Source organism: Bubalus kerabau, chromosome 22 (assembly GCF_029407905.1).
Source record: "Bubalus kerabau isolate K-KA32 ecotype Philippines breed swamp buffalo chromosome 22, PCC_UOA_SB_1v2, whole genome shotgun sequence".
NCBI classification, from domain to species: Eukaryota; Metazoa; Chordata; class Mammalia; order Artiodactyla; family Bovidae; genus Bubalus; species Bubalus kerabau.
Genome location: NC_073645.1, coordinates 24,206,483 through 24,225,206, shown reverse-complemented (window position 1 = coordinate 24,225,206; position 18,724 = coordinate 24,206,483). Strand labels below are relative to the sequence as shown.

At 47.9% G+C, this 18,724-nt stretch overlaps 1 protein-coding gene and 1 non-coding gene across 3 annotated transcripts in view; one reads left to right on the top strand and one right to left on the bottom strand.

The window, feature by feature from the left end:
* Positions 1-18,724, bottom strand: part of PAX2 (paired box 2) — a 78,236-nt gene that overhangs the window by 44,688 nt on the left and 14,824 nt on the right. For both annotated transcript variants that reach the window (XM_055559917.1, XM_055559916.1), the window contains exons 4-5: positions 2,494-2,579; positions 872-991 (exon numbers count right to left, since the gene is read on the bottom strand). In XM_055559917.1, coding sequence (XP_055415892.1) covers positions 872-991; positions 2,494-2,579 — 206 coding nt within the window. The remainder of the gene's footprint in view (positions 1-871; positions 992-2,493; positions 2,580-18,724) is intronic.
* TRNAG-UCC (transfer RNA glycine (anticodon UCC)) lies at positions 4,663-4,735 on the top strand. Its single transcript has one exon. It is a non-coding gene; the product is annotated as a tRNA-Gly (tRNA).

Here is an 18,724-nt window from a genome sequence, read left to right as displayed (position 1 = left end):
ATACCCTTAAAAGTTCACCCTCTCTAGACCAGGAAGTTACTGCTTCCCCAGCAGGGACGGTAAGATCAGGGCAGGAAGCAGGCTCCAGACACTGGGGTCTCCCTTTGCCTGGGCCTGCCAGCCCTGCGCCCTGGCCTCATGCATCAAAAGAGAACCAGATGGTCACCAAGGGACCCTTAATGTCACAACATTTGAAAAACACCTTCCCCCAAGCTCATCGCCACCACTCTCTCCTCTGATTTTCTTTCCCTGCTTCTCCTCCTCTTCATCCCTCTCACTCTATAACTCCCTGCCCAACAGCTAGCTGCCCCCAAGGAATTACAGGGAACGAGGGGAAGGGCCAGAGAGGAGCCTTGAGGGTGTCTTCTCCCATAGCAAAGAGCAGAGAGGGCCCATGCCCAGCTTCCCTAGTGGTTTGAATGGGCACAGGGTCAATGTGTTACAGATAAAGCGCAGTAGAGTCAGCTGCATGTGACATAACTCCCCCATTTCCTGATGGGTTGAGATCTGGGGAGGACAAGTCAGTTTAGCTTTTCATCCCCAGGTCAGAAACCAGCTGTCCCCTAACCTCCAAAACCTTCCCGTGGTCCATGGTTCCTGCTTTTCCTCCTGGCATCCCACAGGGATGTTTGGGGTGAATCCCGGCGGAAGGTGAAGCAGTTGGGGCTGCTGAGCAGATGGTGAAGCTGACGGCCCCACCAGCAGCCTGCCTCCCTCTCTCCAGGAGCCAGCAGGGTAGTGGAGGGACCTGGGCTTTGCTACTAAAAGTGATCTCACAGCAAAGCAGCTGCGAAGCTGGGCCGAAACCGGAGCTCTGAGTCCAAGGACAAAGCATACACAGGGGAAGCCAAGCCTCTTCCCTCCTCCCTACCTTCATCACGTTTCCTCTTCTCGCCATTGGAGCGAGGGATCCCCAGGATCCCATTGATGGAGTAGGATCCCACTGGATCATTGGAGGCGCTGGAAACAGGAGGGGAGGCCGTACTGGGAACTGGATGGGAGGAAGGAGGATAATGCCATCAGGATAGTGGTTGTGATCGCAGGCCAAAGCCCCAAGTCTGGGGGCAGAGAGAGGCAGAGGGAATGAGCGGGGATGGGGAGCCCATAGTCTCCTTTCTCTGAGATTTAAGGGGGAACGAGTTGCTGCATACAGTTCAGGCTCTTCAGTGCTGTCCACCCTGGGCTTAGTGGGGACCAGTCAACCCAGGCCTTCTCTGCAGACCTGGAGATTTCATTCACTCACTATAGGTTGAACCCACTCTTGAGGATGGATGGAAACAGCAAAGCGGACTCAACCTAGAAAGTGGTTCAGGGGTCCTGAGAGCACAGCCGCTTCTTGCACAGCTCATCCCCGGATCCCTGGGGCTGGGCAAATCCGTTTAAACAAGTCCCAGCCCATTGTTTCTAGTCTCCTAGGCAGAGTCTTTCCCAGTCCTGATTTAGAGTCTGTGGCTTTCTAAGATCTCTCTGATTCTCTTAGAGACACATGAATGGGCCTGATACTCCCCAGGGGTATGAAGCTCTTCACTCCCACCTGTTGCTTCTAGTCTTGAAATCACCTGAGAAGTTCCTAATTTCCCCTTCAGGGCACAGAGTAGTGAACACATTCACTTGGCAGTGATCAACTCAGGTACAGCTCGATCCAACCTTCCCCCGCAGCACACGCTGCAACCCAGGCCTAGCAAACAGGGCTCCTGCAAATTCCCGGAGGGCTGGGACCAGCCCTTTTCACTTTCTGCTGGTCCAGAGAGAGGGGACAGCTGCCAAGAGGGACAGCAGGAGAAATTTAACCACATCCCAGTCCCTCAAGCTCTCACCTATGGCTTCGGCAGCACTGAGCGCCCTTGGGTCAAAGGGAAGACAGTGCGTGGGAGGGAGGGAGGGGGTGCTGGCAGGTGTTCTGGTGGGACTGGTCGTGTCTCTGCAAGGCTGTGAGCGAGGGTCAATAAATGAGGGGGCTGGAGAGGGCAGAAGGTATGGCAGATGAGAGAGAGAGACAAAGACATCAAGTGAGATGAACTGAGAGGAGAGAGGCCATGAGGAGGGAGGGGTACAGACAGAGGAAGAGGTCCAGGGCCACCTGGACAGAGAGGAGAGGAGAGGGAAAGACAGAAGGGGGAGAAAGAGGAGAGAAGACAGAGGAGGAGAGAAGAGAGGAGGAGAATCTTAAAAATTAACAAAACAAAAATGGAGTAAGCAAGTAGATATGAAAGAGAGAAGGACAGAGAAAAAGAGATGGAGCAGGAGGAGGATGGGAAGGAGAAGGAAAGCTAGAGGAAAGGGAGGGAGAGAGACAGACGCACAGACTGATAAAGGCAAGGAGATGCGGGCAGGAGGCACAGCGCGGTCCTTGTGAGCTGGTCTTGCAGGCAGATCCTGCACCTCTAGAGAGCACAGGCCTTGGACCTCAGACAGTGTGCATTCCCCAGGGCTGGAGCTGCATTGCCCAGCTCTCAGGGGGCCCAGCATTCCCCCTTCCCTAAGTCCTCTTACCAATGGTGTGGCCAGGGGCAGTCACTCCGGTCCCGGCTCCATCCGGCGTTGGGTGGAAAGGCTGCTGAACTTTGGTCCGGATGATCCTGCAACAGCATCACCAACAGCATCACACGTCACATGCCCTCTGATGCCCTGGCCAGCTCCAGCCAAGCCCTATGGAGGTGGCTCCCCCAAGCTCCCTAGCTCCCTCCTCCCTCAGCTGCTCTCTGCACCCCCGCCCTCCCTGACTGCTGCAAGGCAGGAGCTTGCCCTCCTGTTGGCTCTGCGGATCCAGGTTCAGCGCATCCCTGGGCCAAGGCAGTCTGCATTCTATCCTGCAGTGCATTGATCAAATTGCCGTTTGACGTCTGGTAGCAAGGATCAGGGTAGTGGAGCGAGCAGACCACAGCCTCCTTCCCTTTTCTGGGAGTTGGGGCTCCCCTGGTGACTTGCTGTCCACCCTTCCCTTCTGGAGATCATTTTGGAGCTGGCTTTCCTATTGGGACTGTATCACAGTCCTCCAGAGTCAGGGAGGGGGTGACATCTCTCCATTTCCTGAGCTAAAGACAGAGTCAGGGAAGGGCTGGGTCACAGTAACCCTTTCGTCTCCAGGGTTCCAACACAGCACACAGTCCCTCTCAGGCGCTGAGCAACTCCTTGAACCACTTAGTGCTCTCACACCCCACAAAGCCCTGTTGCTGCCCAGCTCGCTGGCACACTGGCCTCCTTCCCAGAGGCCTTACTTGAATCTCAGCTTCTTTACCTGATTGGGTGAAGAGACTGGTGCCTTCCCCATGCACTCCAGGTGAGGGTGGGGGTGAGGGCTCCAGATCCAACATTGCAGGGCTGAGGCCTGTCAGTGATCCAAGGGCCCAGGGCTCAGGGATGCAAAAGACCAACCCTAGGGCCAGCATTGAGGAACATTTCCCTCCACCCACTGGTCCATCAGGTGCCCTTGGAAGCCACTTTTCTGAAGGCAAGTCCCCCTCCCCGCAGAGAGGTGTGTGAGCCAAGTTCATCTCAACCAGCCAGGTGAGTCACAAGCTGTGCATGGACTGGAACACTCACAGGTGGCCAAGATAAGGTCTCTGCCTCCCAGGACTGGTAATAAAATTGGGTAGGGAGGTCACACCCTGAGAAACCTAAGTCACCCCGAGGGAGGGAACAGGCAGTAAGTACCAGGAAGATGCAGGAGAGGAGTCACCTGCTGTGCGTGGGGCAGAGGAAGGGGAATGGGAAAAAAGACACTGAGGAGGTGGAATCTGGAATTTGATGTAGAGCCTCCAAGCAGTGTAAGGCTGAATACACACACACACACACACACACACACACACACACGAGCCAAAGGCACAGAGGATAGTGGAAAAGTCAGTGGGCCGCATGTCTAAAGTCTTGATTCTGCCATTAATTGGCCGCATAGCCTTGGCCTCATCATTCACCTTCCAGGCCTCAGTTTCTTCAGTTATAAGGTAAAGAGGATAGATGACAGGCTCTCTAAGGTCTCTTTCCCCAGTGAAATAGCATGCTCTTAACGTGAACAAAGAAGTGGGAAAGAGGTCGTTATAAGCAGATGCTGGAGGAGGGGGATAGAAAAGCAAGGGAGGGAGCAGGGGGTGAGGGGGTAACGCCTATCCAGGAACGCTGGAGGGATGTAAGGGCCTAAGAGGAAATGAGGCTGAAAAGCCAGAAGTGATGATGACAGCCCTGATTTTTCTGTTTATTGAGTGTCTACTATGTGCCTTTATTACTGTACTTATAGATTTTTAATTCTCATAACAATCTTCAAAGCAATACTATTATCCTCATTTTGCAGACTTAAAGTCAAAACTTAAAGAGGTTAAGGGGCTTTCTGAAGATTACACTGTCAGCTTGTCAGTGGAGATTGTCAAAGAAGGGCGTGTTGGTTGGGATGAGAGGCCTAAGGAGGAGTCCCTGGAGGACATCTCCTAACAGAGGCTAAAGTGGAGGGCTAAGGGCAGGGGTGGAATGCAGTCTGAAATGTGTACTTCTCATTACGTTGTCAGACCTCCCCCAGTATATAGGAACCAGGTTACAGGTGTTAAGCCATGAGTGATTTCTAAATGAAAGGAGACAGGTACAAACCGATGCAGGTAAAGCAACAGTCAGGCACAAGGCCGTAAGGGGCTGGTCTCAGGAAGGAGAAGGAAAGGAGGGGGAAAAGGGAATTCCTTGGTGGTCCAGTGGTTAGGACTTGGTGCTTCCACTGCTGAGGGCCCAGGTTCAATCCCTGGTCGAGGAACAAAGATCCCACAAGCCACTCAGGGTGCCCCCCCACCAAAAAAAAGAGAGAGAAGGAAGAATTTGCAAGACACAGTAAAGGCAGAATGGCCAGGATTTGGCAACTATCTGGAGTCAACCATGACTCCGCTAGTCTGCGGCTCTGAAACCACAGTGGTGCGTAACTGGAAGGCTGGTGGTTTGTCCAGCTCTCAGGAAGAGGACGCAGCATGGTGACTGGCTGGTCCTTGACATGCCTCATTTGAGGAGGCAGGTGAGTGCCCAGGCAGAAGATTGTTCACTACCCAGCACAGCAGACACAGATTTAGGAGACTGTCAAAGAAGGGCGTGTTGGTTGGGATGAGAGGCCTAAGGAGGAGTCCCTGGAGGACATCTCCTGACAGAGGCTAAGGAAAAGAACCTGACCTTGCACAGCGCTCAGAATTGGTCGTACAGGAAATGGCAGAACCAGGATCAGGCAGTGTTAGTCAAGTCAACAGAGAAGAACACTTCCAGAAGGAGAACATAACCCACAGCCTCCATGATGACACCATCCATAGTGACATAAAGTTTGAAGGGAACTGGAAATAAGAAGAGGCACAGATTTGGGGATTTTGGGTGACCACTAATGACGTTGTGAGAGTGGTCTCAATAAAGCAACTGAGGCAGAAGCCAGACAGGAAGAGATTTGGGAGTGGACAAGAGGAGAGGGAGGCAGTGAAATAGATCATTGCTTCAGAAGTTTGTAGAAAAGGAGAGAGATGTGTGGAAGCTGAAGAAAGCAGGTGAGTGGAGGGAAGCCTGTTCAGGGCAGGAAGGGCCTGGACATATCTGTAGGCCAAGGAGAAAGAACTGATGAAGAAGGAGAGGCTGAAGTTGCCAAAGAGAATGTGGATGACCTCCAGACAAGGCAGAAGAAGGAGAGAACAGAATGGTGGGCACAGGGAGGAGGCAGCGAGAAACGGCATGTGGTGATGTGGCCCAGAGTTTCTGGGTTTGGAGCATGATCACGATGGCAAAGACCCGACAGTCGCTAAGGGCAGTGTAGTCGGGTCTACAGGAGAAGTCTAGAGGCTGAGCAACTCAGAGCAGCTGCTCCTAATTCACAGCAGCAAAAAGTTTCTGGGGTCTCAGGGGGCTGGTAAGTGGCTCTGATTTGAGGGCTGCTGAGCTGTGGACAGAGGGAGCCCCCAGACTGAGGCTGGGTGAGACAGACAACCGGGTGGCCTCATGCAGCTGCTGTCTTTGTTACCCAAAGCCTCTGACCCCTGGGGCGCTGGTGCAGATTTAGCTGAGGCAGCAAGTGATGGAAAATCACTACTTCCTGACAGCGGCTTGGTGGTGCACAGGAGAGGAGCTGGGCAGGATGCCTGCTGTGACTTACTAATGTCCATCCATGCCCCCCAGGCGGTGGACACTCACCAGTCCCCAAAGCTAGATCTCAGAATTTAAGGACCAGGACTGTGGAAACCTGATGGTCATCCATCACCCTCCTGCATCCCATACACAACCCAATGACTCATGGGAATATCCCTAAGGGTTAAATGGATACAGAGGTTGCTTTGGGTGACTGCCTGACACTATTTCCCCCTGTTTCTCTTCCTGTTCCTTCAATTCTTTTTCATTCTTGGCCCCATAAGACAGCCAAACACATCTGTAGCCTCCGCAGCTCCAGGCAGAGTTGGCCTGGAAAGTCAAGTTCCCACACATGCATCCTTGGAGGAGACAGTCAGGAGCACATTTACTGGGGGCCAGGAGGTGCCATTTCCTGCAGAAAGCCTGCCCTGCCAGGGTACCTGCTCTCCACTTCTCCTCCAGGCACACTTTCCTTGACAGGGATGCTCTTTCTCCCCCATCTTCCAGGGAACCTCCTGGACTTCACCTTGGCTCAGCACAGGGCCTGCAAGTACTCAGCATCTCCACTCATGAGGCTGTGAGCAGAGCAAAGGGGAGTAGAGGGTGGGCTCCGGGCTCAGTCTGCCTGAGCCCAAGTCCCAGTTCTGTTACTTATTGTCCGTGGAATGAATCCCAGGTGTTTCTCATTCTCTCATCTGTAAACTAAGATGACACTATCTACCTCATAGGACTGCTGTGGGGGTTAAATAGGATAATTCCTGTAAAATGATCAGTGTGATGCTTGGCTCAATAAATGCTAACTGTAACCACTACTACTATTATTCCTGTGGGTGACCCCCAGGCCAGGCTGCTCTCTATGGAGGGGCTAAACCAGGTGCAGGCGAGGAGGCCACTGAGGCCCATCTGCCCCTGCCTGGTCAACGCAGCTGCTTCCAGGACCCTGGGAGGCGCACTGAGAAGACAGGAAACAGGAGCAGCAGGTGTCAAGCCTGACCTGACAAGAGATGCGTCAGAGACTCTTGGGAAGACAGACTGGGGGCCCCGTCTGGCAGCACTGGGAAGGGTCCATAGACAGTAGGAGCAGCAGCTCCCTCAGGACCCAAAGATGCCAGGGGTTTGTGGTAGAGCTTTGGAGTAAAGGAGGACAAGGCAGGTGAAGTCCCTCCCTCTTTGGTTAAATTCCCAGGAGGTCTCCACCCCTGGCCATGCTGGAGATCCAAAGAGTCTCACGAGGGGGGACTTCCCTGGTGGTCCAGTGATTAGGACTCTGCTTCCACTGCTGGGAGTACGGGTTCAATCCCTGGTCAGGGAACTAAGATCCTGCATACCCTGCAGTTATGGCCTAAATAAATAAACAAATTTAAAACCAAACCAAACCAAATTAAAAAAACAAAACAAAACAAAACCCCAATCTCAACTGCTCTGTGAGTTAGCATGAAATCAGGTAATGAGGCTCCCATTAACAGTTTGTTAAACTCACGAAGAAAGAAAGACACTCTCGACTCTAAGAAAGCGCTGGGGGGGATTCTTCACTCCTGTTCTGATTTTCTTCCTCCTCTTCCTCCTCCTTCCTCTGCATCTCATTCTCTCTCTCCCCTTCCTATCTCTGCCCTTTCTCTGTCTCCCTTCCCTATGTCTGTCCGTCTGTCTCTTGGCACCCTGAAGTCCCACTGTGGCTGTGTGAGCTTATTGATTCCTGGGAGCTGGGGGAAAGCGGGAGGCAGGGCTGGGGTGCAGGCTCGGGGATGGAAATGGAAGGCTATAAATTATTTGTGACAGGAAAGCAATAGTGGCAGAGTGCTGAGCACAAGTCCTGTGTCACTATTAGATTCCTTTTAGCCTGATGACACTGTAAAAAAGGTTAAGTGTCTGCTGGAATCGTACACCTGGGGGGCCGGGGCAGCCTGGGAGCAGAACAAGCCACTGAGAGCAGGTATATCAATTCTCCAGGCCAATAATATTCCTCTCATTGATCGCCACGCAAAGTTCAAAAATCTCATTACAGCCAGGCAGACCGGGAACTTTTTACAAATCAATAGAATGATATAATGTATGTATACTTAGTACAAATGTATCTATTCATCTATCCATCCATCCACGGTCCGCCTCAGGGTTTCCAAGTTAACCTACCCATCATATTATGTTATGTTATGTATGATATTATATTGCATTATATTATATGATAATAAATGATGTGCAAAAACTCCCCCTGAGGTGGAGACAAGAAGAGGCCCTATTAGCATTGAGGTGACCTCAGACAGCTCACCTTGGAGGGAGTCAGGTGGCAGCATTTCCAGGGCTGGGCTGCTCAGGATTTCTGGGAGCAGTGCTTCCTTAGCAGAGACTCCAGTAATACAAACCTATTGTTTACTGAGTATTTACTATGAGCTAAACCCAGGTGGCTCAGTGGTAAAGAACCTGCCTGCCAATGCAGGAGATGTGGGTTCAATCCCTGGGTCGGGAAGTTCCCCTGGATAAGGAAATGGCGACCCACTCCAGTATTCTTCCCTGGAAAATCCCACGGACAGAGAAAGCTAGAGGGCTACGGTCCATGCAGTCACAAAGAGTTGGACATGAATGAGCGACTAAACAAGAAAAAACAATGTTCTAAGTGCTTAAAACAAACAGTTCATTTAATCCTCACAACAACACATTTTGCATATAAGGCATATAATAACTTGCCTAAAGTTACCTATTTAAGAAATGGAAAATCTGGGGTTTTAATTCAGGCAGACTAACCCCAAGACCCCTACCCTTAACCGTGAAAACATACTGCCTCCAGGAAAGAGATACCGCAAAGCCCAGGATTCCATGGTTCTGTTCTCTTGTTCTATTGTGTTTTGAGAAACGAAGGATAAGGGACTCCCTGGGATTTAGCATTCCTTTCTATAAAATGGGAGTATAACGCCTGCTGGGACCAGCTGCTGACAGCATGATACACACACGGGACCTCCCAGCGTGTCCCCACAAAAGCCTGCCCAGCTACCTAGAACAGACTGCTTTCTCCACTTTGGAAGTACTTCTTAGTAGAACCACAGGTTGGCCCAGGGCCTGGTCATATCGCTGATTTGCTGAAAGTGTCTTTGGAGCAATAAGTCAAGTATTAACATACATGTGTTGTGTACATATATAAATCAGTTTCAGTTGCCTACTTCTAGAGGTTTGCAGAAAATGTTTCATCTCTGGTATGGGGAAAGTCTTTCCTGATTGAGTAAATCAAAGGAACTCCAAGGTAAAGAATGTTTCAGAGGAGCTGGCCCCATTGATTGTTAAGAAAATGATGGTGGGAGGGGCCTCTATCAGGGACTTTGAGCTGCCTGGGTATTACAGGCTGGATCATTCAAGAGCACAAAATATTTGCTTCAGCAAAGGGTATTTTGCACAACGAATGCAGGTAATTGATTTAACTCAGGCCTTTGAGAGCTGCCTTCAGCAGGCAGGAGTCCCTGGCTCTGCCCTGAGGCAAATTAGAGCTACAAAAACAGCTGGAGACTTTTCATGGCAGAACCTCAACTGAGATCTCATAGATTATTCAGGAAAATTTTGCCCTTCCCCAGAACAGTTCCTACGTCTCCCTACTCCTGAGAACTCTAAGGAACTGACATTCTCCACTCTGTACATCCCAGGAACTGAAGAACTGAAATTCATCCCCTTCTCCCCACAGGCACCAAAAGCAGACAGTAGCCACCCAGCCCTCCCCATGGGTAGTCTGGAGGTCCTTCACATGAAGTCTCTTTTCCTAGGCTCAGGCTCTACATTTGGTGCAGAGTTTAGAGTTGTTTGCCCACACCCGCTCGCATGCCCCTCGGGTTTCAGTTTGGACAACTGACCATATGGTAGGCAGGGTTCTGTGCATGAGGATGGCCCCTGATGAGTGGAACCTGAGGGCAGGCCCTTCCATTCTAGCTGCAGTAGGGATATAATTAGAATACACAGGTTTCCCCTAAATGTGTCAAGAGTTTCTGCCTCTTTTGCTACTTCTCAGGGGTCATAACGGAGCTCCAAGAGATGACAGTCCTACCTAAATGCTTACAGAAGGTTGTCCCCAAACTACCATCCTTGAGCCACTGGCATGAGAATCCCCTGGGGTGCATGCTAACATACACATCCTGGAACCTCCTCCAGACCGTATGCATCTAGAATTGCTGATGGGATTGGGCTCAGGAATCTGTATTTAAGAAATTCTCCAGATTACTCTTAAACTCTCTGATATTTGAGAAACCTAGCTTAAGCCAAGGGGTAAGGAAACCATTCTCGAGAGAGCGGAGAGAACATCTTAGTGAGCTGAAGGTTTCTTATTCACATTCTAGCAATGCACGTCTCCCTCATCAGCTAATTCTGACTCCATCTGACACAGTAAACAAAACTCAAGAGGCTATCAGTTCCTCTGTGGAAACAAACAATAAGCCACAAATAAATATAATTTCAAAATAGTTTTTGGTACCTTCCCAGGCTGATGGGTTCCCAGTGGGTTGCTTAGATGCCAGGCATACTTTCTGCATCAGTTTAGCTTCCTAAGACTGGCACTGAGGATGATAATCCTTCTACCACGTGTCCCTGGGAGCCCAGGCCAGATACAATTTACCAGGCTAGATGGGCCATGGGCTGGCCCAAGGGGGCAATAGCGACGGTTTATATGATGAATGGTAAGCATATGGATTGATTTAACTTCAAGATATGCATAGGTTTAAAAATTAAGGGGCAATGTGATTAACTAACCATTTGGAAACCAGTCTGCAGTGCATGCCAAGCTCAGAGCGTGACCAGACTAGCTCCTCTCACCACCGGCCATGCCCTCATCTGTCAGGGCTGCCCTGGGCTAGAGTTTGGGTCTACCAGCTGTCCACCGCACAGTCCAGCGGCTACAAGACTGCCTAATGTGATGGTGAAAGGGGTCCCTGTAGACTCGTTGCAGGGACAAGACGTCCCTATCCATCCTTCCCAGCCTTCCATAGGCAAGCAGAGGGGAGCCTGGAGAGGAGAGGTCTTCAGCAGCAGCAGCCAAGGTGGGACCTGCTAGCTGCTGCCTGGCCTGCCTCTGGCCCCTCCCACTGCTCACCTTCTTACTCCATATTCAAAAACAATCCATTGGTCTCTCTATGCCTGCTCCTGAAAGAATGTGATGTGGCTAAACCCAACTATTGCTTCCTATTACCTACAGGATAAATTTAAAATTCTTCAACCTGGCCTTCAGAATGTTTCCCAATCTGGCTCTGCTCTGGTTTTCCAACCTATTTCTCTCTGATCCCCTCTTCCACGTAGGGTCCAGCACAGAGCTGAAACCTGTTTTTTTGTTTACTCAATCCATAGTGAATCCTCCTGTGGACTCTGAGCTCTGTAAGGTCACATGTGACGCCTATTTTTCTCACCATTGTATTTCCCGCACTTAGCAACAGTGCTTGGCATGGTATAAGTACTTAAAAACTACTTGTTGAATAGCAAGTGAATGTTATTACTATTAAAAATAACAATAACATAATCTTAAGGGACATAGTGAACTAATATATGTTCGCTATGTGCCAAGGCACTCTGCTGAGTAAATGGATTCTTTGTTTTTCGCAACTCCTTATGAAGACTATTATCCTGTTCTGCAGAAATGGAAGCTGAGGCTCAGACAGGTTGTATAACTTGCCAAAGGTCACACAGCTGTTAAGTACCAGAGCCAGGATATTTGAACTTGGGAGCCTGACTCCAAAACTGATGTTGCTAAACACTAGGTAGAATAAGTCAGTCAGATCAAGAACAGGTGGTAAAATCTATGAGAAACTGGGCCTGGATAGAAGAATGCATATAAAAATAGTAAAAGCAATAAGTATCATTTATTTCATACTCATTATATGACTAGCATTATAACAAATGCATTTTCTTATCCAAATCCTAACTATAACTCTATCAGATGGAGATGTTTTCTATTTTCCTAAGGAGACAACAGAGAGGCTAAGCACCTCGCCCAAGGTCATGTGCTTAACAGCACTGGAGCCAGACTTTGGGTCTGTGACTCCAATGTCTATAGGCTGAACCATATCACCTCTTCTGGACATTTTTGTTATTAATATTTCTTTGTATTAGTTGTTTGGGCATAAGCAAATTTTTTTCCTTCAGTCTTTTCAAATCCATGATCTGGACAGTTGTGCAAATGCATGTGTAGACAATAAACAGAGACTGAAGGTAGCTGTAACTCTAAACATACCTACCCTCTCCTGTGCACGTGCCACGGTTGTATTTGAGAAGCATCCTGTCTGTGTTAGCCTCAATTTCAGGTTAAGTGGTTATGGTTTCACTGTATTTTATACATGAATACATTGGTATGTTGGAGGGATAGATTTTCTAAATTCTTTGTATCTATCTATCTTATCTGTCTACTTTCCCAATCATGTACACAATTCTGTGGCGATGCTGAATACAAATGTGTTTGTCAGTTTCTAGAAACTATTTCTATGATTACTGTATCTTTATATTCATGTCTGCTCTAATGCATTGACCCAAGATTTATAATACTGGATATATTTATCAAAACTCTCCTCATGAATTCTGCCCAGTTATGCCTTTCTGTCAAATCTGTAAGCCACAGTCATACATGACTCCACACACATCACTGTTCTCTTCCCAAGGTGTTTCAGATGCTCACGTCACAACTGCGTTTTTATGTTGGTCTGTGCACCGATATTGATGTGCATAAATGTGCATTTGTATACCTGTGTATCTTTCTGTCCATGGCCAGGATGGGGTGGGGGTGGGGGACTGTGGAAATGAGAGAATTATTAAATGCCAAGTAGATGTGCAATAAATTCCATTGATTTTATAAACTCCTACTTGTCTTCAGTCTCCTTCCATTCTTTATCCTGGGGGCATTACAACAAAAACCTATTTTAAATACCTTTACTCCCCCCTCCCCCTCCCCAAAAAAGTGTCAATATTTTATTTGGATTTTTAACTTCGCTCCATAACAGTTGTTTGACCTCCTGACTCGTGCAAGTCACATAAATTCTGGGACTTTATTCAGGAGCCATGTTCCTGCTATTGAATAAGCAATTTGGGAGGGTGAATTAATGACTTGTGCTGTTGCTGGAAAGTCCCTGAAGAAATATTAAAATTGCTTGCAGACTGAATCGATACTCAGTGAACACCCAGCAAGAGGGCTTCAGCTCTGGAATGGCCACAGGAGGCAGGGCTTGGTGGAGGAAGGGGAATTCCCGCACCCAGCCTGGCGAGCCCCCTCCCAGGCCACCTCGCTTGCCCTCCATCCCTGGAGCTCTGCCATTTTCAGTATCGGCCAAGTCTTATTAAACCCCAACCAGTAGACCACTGATTTGTCCTGTCTCGGGAAGCAGGCTCAGGGGACAGTTTACTCTCTTACTAGCAACGAGAGCCCGGAGGCTTTATTGGAGGTGATGGTCTGGACACATCCACCTGCTGGAGAGATGGGAGGGCGCAGCTGCCGTCTGGCAGGCTGCACTGTGCTGGGGACCAGAGAGCGCTGGGTCTGGGGAGGCAGTGGCAATGATCTCTGCTGGGTGTGCAGGAGGGCTGGGTATTGTGCTGCTGGCTCCATCTCCGTGTGTGCCCGACCAGTGTTTACTATCACTCAGGTGGCCACATGATTGCAGCCTTTGTGCATGGGTGTGCCGGTGGGATGGAGTGCTTGAATTGTGTGTGTTACATGTATTGCTGACACATTCTGGCAGTTGGCTTAAGGTTTGTTACTTGATGTTTTGTGGTATTGTATTAAGGTGACTGCACTTTGTGTAACACTGAGTTGGAGGAATTTGATTATTGTTTGGTGGCAATGTCTGTATTTCTGCTTTGAATTATTGCATTCGTTGATCATATCAGCATCTTTCTCTTTCATAATGTATGTCTCAGAGCTTAGGTTAATGGGTGTCTCCTTAGTGATGTGGGTTGAGTAATAATGTTGGATCTGGGTGGTGGTGTATGATACGGTAATTACTTTCTTGGTGGAGCTGTGGGTGAGAAGACCTATCCTTTAGCTTTTTTAGTTCACTCTGGCTTGGTCATTTGCCCTGCTCCTTTCCAGGAGGAGGATTCTAGAGATGCAGGACAAGTCTCTTCTTGATGACCATTTCTACAGTTCTATTATTCTTGGAAGCATGCTTTCTCTGCTCAATGAAACAGATCTGATCTTACCACGGTGACACAGGTTCTGGTGCCATCTTCCCTATATCGGTCTAATTTGGAGAGTTAAACCCCAGGGCCAAACCCTATGCCTGTCTAAAATCTAGATCCCCGGTAGAACTAGAGGAGGATGGATGGGACTAAACTCCCCAATCCCGACGGGAATAACAACACGAACTCTAGTTCAGAGAATCCCCGGTTCACTCCACTCTGTGACTCTGGCCATCAGCATCTTCCTCCTTCCCAGCATCCCCAGATGATGTGGCTCAGCTGTGGCTTACATTTACAGGGACACACACACACACCAGGGAAGAATACAGAAACTCATACTAGGCATGACTTTCTATTAGGTGCAGAGCCTTTGTTCTGAGCTTGTAAGTAGAAGTATAAATACATCCCTGGGCATGAGACTGCAAAATATACAGAGCTGCCCAAGGAATGCCTGTACTTCCTTTGATCCAAAGCTGATACGAAGTATGGGGTAGTGGAAAAGCACATAGGTTTTACAGCCAGTATTGTAGGAGTTCAAATCCTAGTTGTGGTACTTAGCATGTGACCTGAATTAGTTACTCAGCTTCTCTGGACTCCAGTTACATAATCTATAGACAATCCTATAAAGCCCTATGGTGTTGTTTGAAAGTGAAAATGTTAGTTGCTCAGCTGTGTCCAATTATTTGCAACTTCATGAACTGTAGCCCACTAGGCTCCTCTGTCCATGGGATTCTCCAGGCAAGAATACTGCAGTGGGTTGCCCTTCCCTTCTCCAGGGGGTCTTCCCAACCCAGGGATTGAACCCCGGTCTCCTGCATTGCAGGCAGATTCTTTACAGTCTGAGCCACCAGGCAAGCCCCTATGAGGTTGTTTATGAGGTTTAAATCAATTAATATATGCAACATGCTTATAACAGTTCCTACTGTAGTAAGTACTTGTTAGCTATTATTATTGAGAACATAGGACTTACCAAGTAAAGTGGCCATAAGATTGTCCTAATCATGTGTATAACCACATATGTTAATGTGAATAAAATCCAAGATAAGTCAAGGGGTGTGTGTGTGTGTGTGATTAAGGCAGAGAAGTGCAAAAATTGCAGTGTGAAGGCACTTGGCTTTCTATCCTTGCGGAGAGTGGCAGGGGTTGGGGGTTGATAAGAGTTCACCACTCCCCATCTCCATACTGAGGGCTGTACCCAGGTGATGAACAGGCAGAAAGAAAGATGGTAGCCCATATACATTTGCAATTATAAAAAAAAAATTCAGGACGATTGAGCTCTTTCAAGATTAAAAATATTTACATGTTAAAATATTATTAACTCATTAAAAATATTTACTTTCTAATTTTAAAAATCAGGACTAACAGCTAATAGGTGTCAGTAAGGAATAATGGAATCTAGGCATTAAATTGGGAACTAAAGAAGAGATAAGAAAAGAATCAGAGGAGTAAATATTAACGCATTTGGTATGGATTTTACAGAAGTCCATGGAGCTGGACTTGTTTACCTAACTAGGCCCGAGGGGCAGAGAGAACTTGAGGCCTCAGACTTATTCCACAGGCTTTCCCATAAAGATAGCAAGCCAGACTATATCATGAGTTTAGGAAATGTCAGTTTTCATTTTTGCTCATGGGCACAGATTAAGTAGGAGAAGTCACAGAGTCCAGTTACTTTGAGCCATTACACTGAGGACTTTAAGCCCAAAGTGATTTTTTTTCTCCTGATTTTTAAAAATTCTTTTACCCCTTAGTGGTGGAATAACTGCAATAATTATCAACCTCCCATGATTCCCTGGAATATCCAGGTATGCAGGGCCACAGGAGATAGATTTGGTTTGAATTTGTCAGATATTTGCTCAGTTCTTCCTCTCCTCTTTCTTCATCCTTTACCTTATCTTCATTTTCTCTCCTCTTTTCTCCTCCTCCTTCTATTTATCTCCCTGTCCTCTCCCCTCTATGACATTTGAGAATCGGAGGAACCCTTCAAACCCATCAAATAAGGATTTTTCCCCCCATAACCATTTCGTCTTTTAAAAAAACTACTAAATGCAAAGCACCACAACCCATGAAAATGCCATGAAGCCCAGAAAATGCCAACCTTCAGCTCCTCAAGCAATCGTAGGCTCGTTCCAGACAAGGAGTGTGCAGTCATTAAGTACACATGCACACACACGCACACAGGCTGGGCTCTCAAACTAAGTGGATGAAGGGGGCAATTATCTGACTACTTCTGTTCAATGGTCAGATAACAGTCATAAGGGTTTCTATTTTTCTGGAAGTACACAGAGCAGATCCCCTTCTTAAATCCAGCTGGGCTTGCAGGAAACCATAATTCTCACTGGCATTCATGATACACAATTCTGTTCACGGAATATCCTTTTGGCTCCTCAAGCTTTTTTATTTCAAAGATTTCAGTGTTTATGCATGCACAAGCCAGAACTCATGTACACTGACAGACACATAACTTGATGATCACTATTGCTGTAATAATAACTAACATTTATTGAGTACTTGGTATCTGCCAGGTGCAATTCTAAGCAGGTTTATGTGGAATAATGCATTCAACCTTCACAAGAACCTATGGCAGTGCTATAGCTACATGATTACTTTCCATATGAGATCAGAGTAAGGAAACTGAGGTCCAGAGAGGACACTCCCACAACCACAGAGCCAAGGAGTAGGGGAGCTAGATCATCAACACAATGGACATGAGTTTGAGCAAACTCTAGGAGATAGTGAAGGACAAGAAGCCTGGCACACGAGAGTCCATGGGGTTGCAAAGAGTTGGATAAGACTTAGCAACTGAACAACATAACAACAAGGGAAGCTAGATTCAAACTCCGGCAATCACTTCCCAGAGCCCCCTTTCTTGTGTTCTCTGTACCACACATGTTTATGTCTGGCACATAAGTCTTTGCTTAGCAAAGACTTTCAGAATGGGTGAATGAAAGAACAAGTGAAGGATGGATCACATCTTAAGAACCTTGACATGCCCCTAAGATGGTGCAGTGGGTTCCCTTATGAAGCCAGGCCTATCAATAGCTTAAGCTTTATTTGGACAAAGTAATTTTTCCTCCCAAGCAATTTTCCGGGGAAAGTGTCCAGCAGCCATGCTTGCTCAGATATTAAATGTTCCTGACCACCAGCTCACCACTTGACTTTCAAGCCAAATCCAGACTCCCTTCAAACCAGATATGAGACCCAAATACATCAAAGATGCTTTCTAACATTTTGTTTCCTAGAACATTTCCCTCCAAAAACGGGTGTTTCCCAATGCAATGAAACACCAGTGAAATGAAAATGGGTGTTGGTGCTGTGTCTGGATAAAAACTAAGAAATTCAATCAATCATGCCAACATCTCTAAATCCCCAGATATTTGGCATCATACTGACAACGTTTATAGATGATTGTCTGAAGGTTTGAGTTTTCCTCCAGATGTTTGGGAGTTGCCACAGTCATTAACCTGTTTGTCAGCCAGTGCTCATGTATTTCTAAGAGACATAAGTGAACACTAAAGAGGGAAAGAATAACCCAGAATAAAACAGACTAAAGAGGAGCGGAGCAGCAGCCATTCGATGAAACTAGTCAAGCAGACTCCGTTCCGGGAATGGGCTGCTGCCCTGGAGATCCATTAGAATGTGGATCCAGCTCACCAGAGACTTATGTGCTCACAGACCTTCAAAAACCTCATAAGACTGTATCCTTGACTGTCTATCAAACCCTACCCCACCAGATTGCCGTGTGGCAGGGCGGATGGACCAGTCCCAGCATCGGCACAGAGAGTTCATGTTGCGGTCAATCCACCTTCATACCAACCCAGCCTCAGCCACTCTCCTGACACCTCATACCTGTGTACGTAGTATGTCTATGCACTGTCAATCCAAGCCACCGACTTACACAAAGCTTGTTGTAAATCTGGTTTGTGCCTTTGTTCGTTTCCCCATTTGTGATTTAGCGCTCTGCCTTTTATCATCTCTCCTACCTCCATTTTCTTTCCCTCTCTACTTTTTAATGCTATTTACAACTTCCTTAGCCATAGTGCAGCACTGCAATCTTTCAGTGTCTCTACTGATAAACCCAAATGATGTTTCTTGCCCAGGTTTTCTCTCTATTCGACTTAATTTATGTTTTGGTAAATAGGAACTTTAGGTCGTTCCATTCAACAGCATTTAGAGTTACCACTTTTATCAGAGGAATCAGGGTACTAAAGGACTCCCTGAAAGGGACATTTGTTTATTCTCATGAGTGATCAGCTCTCCCTACGTTCGAGAAGGCTGCGTGCGTGCGGGCGTGCATGCACAGCGTCCTCGGTTAGAGCCTCTATGCTCCACTGCCCTGTGTCAATGCCGCTTGGCACTGGCAGGAAGAGCCCAGTGGAACCATTATGTGGACAGCAGCCGGCCCTCAAACTGCTGGAGATAAATCCAAGCCTTGGACCCTTGTCTGCTGATGACCACTTGGTTCTTTGAGGAGCAAGCCCACATCTGCTGGCAAGGCTGCTTCTCCAAACTCTCCCTCCCATATCCGCCCTTC